We start from the raw sequence: 3,128 nt of genomic DNA, 5'->3' as shown, positions 1-3,128 counted from the left end.
ACGTGGTAATATGTTCAATTCAAGCTTGAAGAATAGGCAAAATACACATTTTTAATTTTGGAATCGATACTAAATTCTTGTTTCTGTTGATTTGTTTGTATTCCGTTGACTTATTCATCTTCCTGCAATCATTACCCATCCATTGTATCTTTATCTATTCATGCCAATCCCCAGTATTCTTACGGTCTCTATTGCTCAAGTCTTCTCCAACGTGCAAGTTCGCTACAATGCTTTCCTACCACTATCCTTTTTTCCACATTACCTGCATATTCCGACCTCTACCAATCTTCCATGATCCACTTCATCTCAGATATCATCATTCAAGCCGGAACAAAAGACCTTACCACCACTTTGTTGGACGGAATTGGATTCTGTATACCCAAAGCAACACCCGAGGCACGATATGAAAGAACAAAATCTTTAAGTCTGGCAAAGTCAGGTTCTCTTAACTTTCGCTTCCCTTGGGAACCCACATTGGATGCTGTGAAGTAAAGTTTTTCCAGCCCTCTAAACCATGTCCAGAAGTTGTCATTCCAAACTGGCGTGCGAAAGAAACATGCTTGCAAATCAGAATCATTGAGAGTTGGGCCTTTAGTGGAGACTTCGCGAATATCTAAAACCCTGACACAGGCAAATCCATTGGGCAATAAATCCTGGACATGTCGCAACCATTCTTTAGTTTCGTTGTATCCCCATGCTGGTATTTTATTGAGAAAGGTAATCGACGCTGTGTCGATCTTAGGGTTGAAGATCAAGGGCATCGGGTTGCGAGTGCCGTAGAACTTGTGCATCGCTCGGTAGTGAGGCTTGTTTATAGTAATATACTTCATGTTCCAGTATGCTCGGCTGTCTCTATCTACTCGAAAGATACCTGGGATTGTACATTTATACTCCTGTTGGCGACTGGACCTCGGTGAGTTGATGAGGTCAAAGTTGACAGTTCTTGGTTCCGGTAAACAGATTTCGTAGATCATGTGTCTGATTTCGATAGGAGCAGTACGCAACATATTTCTTTGGCTTGGGTCGATCGGGACAGCGGGAGGAGGGTTGAAAGCCTATTGTTATTGGAAGTTAGTAATTGTCCTCGACAAATGAACATATATGATCATGAGGCTTTGCATATTCTGACTTACGAGGAACATAATGCGACACTGGGTCATGTGGTCATTAGGAGCGGGAGCAGCAATGATCGCATTGTCACCGGCATCATCGCCGACTTTGTTCTCTCCATTTTCTCCTTGGGGAGAAATAGTGTTATCGGCAGAGATGACATCATCCATCATGCTTTCGTCTGACATTTCGATGTCGTTGTCAGCTGCGTCTGCTCTATTTTCTTCGTGAGAAGAGAAAGTGCCATCCGCAGAGACAGTACCATCCATAGTTTGTGCGTCAGTCATCTCGAAATCGTTGTCGATCGCATAATCTCCGTTGTTCATCTGACTTTGAGAAAACCTATCGCCGTCAATGTGGAAACCTCCATCTGCGATTTGCTCTTGAGAGAACATATTGCTGTCAGTCTGGAAGTCTCCATCTTCCATATGATCTTGAGAGAACATATTGCTGTCAGTTTGGAAGCCTCCATCTGCTGTTTGGTTGTGGGGAAGCATATCGCCGTGAATAAGTGAACCTCTATTGTCCATCTGATTTTGATTAATCATGTTATCGTCAACGGGGAAACCTTGATTCTGCAATTGCAAACGCATATATTGGGCGTCAAGGTAACCTAAGTCGAATCCATCTACAACATGGTGGGTCATTGTTGCGGATTTTAGAGGTATCGAGAACTCGAGAGAACCCGCAGGATTTGGATTTATCGAGTTAACAGTCGAGTTTCGAATGACGAAACTATCAGTAAATAAAGGGAGAAAATAGAAAGGTTTCAAAAAAGTTACCAAAAGTTTTGGAATTAAATCTTGATATCACAATTGGTGATTGTGCGTTTGGACGTTGGAGTGGGAGAGCATGTTGTAATATCTTAAGCGATTTAATTCAATTCTATTCTATTACGAACTTCGTTAATTTTATTTGGTATAGATCGCATCGAAGCACTTATATGAATAATGAATGCTCTGCTCAATAATCTGTTCACTGCTCTTTTCACTGTTTTGTCCGCGGCTCCACTCAATGCGCCATTCAATGCTCTTTTTACAACTCTGTTCACGACATCGTTCACGGCATTTCTCACTACCCTTCTCACTGCTCCTTTGACTACCTTTCCATCTCGAATCTTCTCTTGAGTACGCAACTTCTATTACAGCAACACATCTCATCCATTTCAATATGTGGATATCTAGATATCTAGATGGATTTTGCGGGGAAATGTCTTCCCCGCGGTAACGTGTATTTAATCCATTTCAACATCTCAATTTCTGGATATCTAAACATCTACCCAAATCAAACAAGCAAAAGATTCTTTCGAGAGAGCGTCATTGTCATGGTAATACCTATACCTATACTTATACTTATACAACTTCACACGCACATCCATTTTAGTATCTACATCTCCCGATCCCCAGATTTCCAGATCTCTCAAGTTTCAGATCTCCGAATCCACACATCCACAGATAATATAAATGGGAGAAGTGCCTCTTGCGGGATGCGGAATGCGAAATCCGGGGTGAGGGAAATGGGGTAGGGAGAAGGGAGATATCTTCATTATAGTAACGGATGAATATGGAGATTTTATTGGCAGAGTGCAAGTCAGGGTTGGATGGTGTTATGAGGATTATAATGTAGTATTATATTGTACGGATGTTTATAATTTTTATAATGTTATAGCCTTCTCATTTCACTTTTCTCTATTACCTTTTATCCCAATTAATAAAACACCTCTATAATTGTAATACACTACCTAGATTGACAATTCTTCTTACTAGATTTCTTATGAGCAAAATTCTTTAAAATCGTGTAATGGCGTAGTACCAATTCTATCTCTCCCCCTAATTTGTTTTTGCTTTGATGTATTGCGTTGCGCGCCCCATCTCGGCTTCCCGGAGAGGAAAGCTCCAGCTCCGAATAAATGGGGAATAGCGCTTAGTAAGGTTATTCTGACCTCGGGAAACAGGGTTCAATTGTAACCCAACAAGGTTAACTTGTGTATTCTACAGCAACGTATTGCATCAATTATC

At 41.1% G+C, this 3,128-nt stretch overlaps 1 protein-coding gene across 1 annotated transcript; it reads right to left on the bottom strand.

Moving 5' to 3' along the window:
• Window positions 1-320: 320 nt before the first annotated feature.
• Bfra_011744 (uncharacterized protein) lies at window positions 321-1,757 on the bottom strand (the record flags this gene model as incomplete). Its single annotated transcript, XM_037342070.1, has 2 exons — window positions 321-1,055; window positions 1,134-1,757. 2 exons carry the CDS (start codon window positions 1,755-1,757, stop codon window positions 321-323), a joined length of 1,359 nt encoding a protein of 452 aa, XP_037188150.1.
• Between the last annotated feature and the right edge of the window lie 1,371 nt (window positions 1,758-3,128).

The sequence above is a fragment of the Botrytis fragariae genome, assembly GCF_013461495.1.
Source record: "Botrytis fragariae strain BVB16 chromosome Unknown tig00000251, whole genome shotgun sequence".
Classification (NCBI taxonomy): Eukaryota; Fungi; Ascomycota; class Leotiomycetes; order Helotiales; family Sclerotiniaceae; genus Botrytis; species Botrytis fragariae.
The sequence above is the reverse complement of the archived record's forward strand: the minus strand, read 5'-3'. Positions and strand labels throughout refer to the sequence as shown.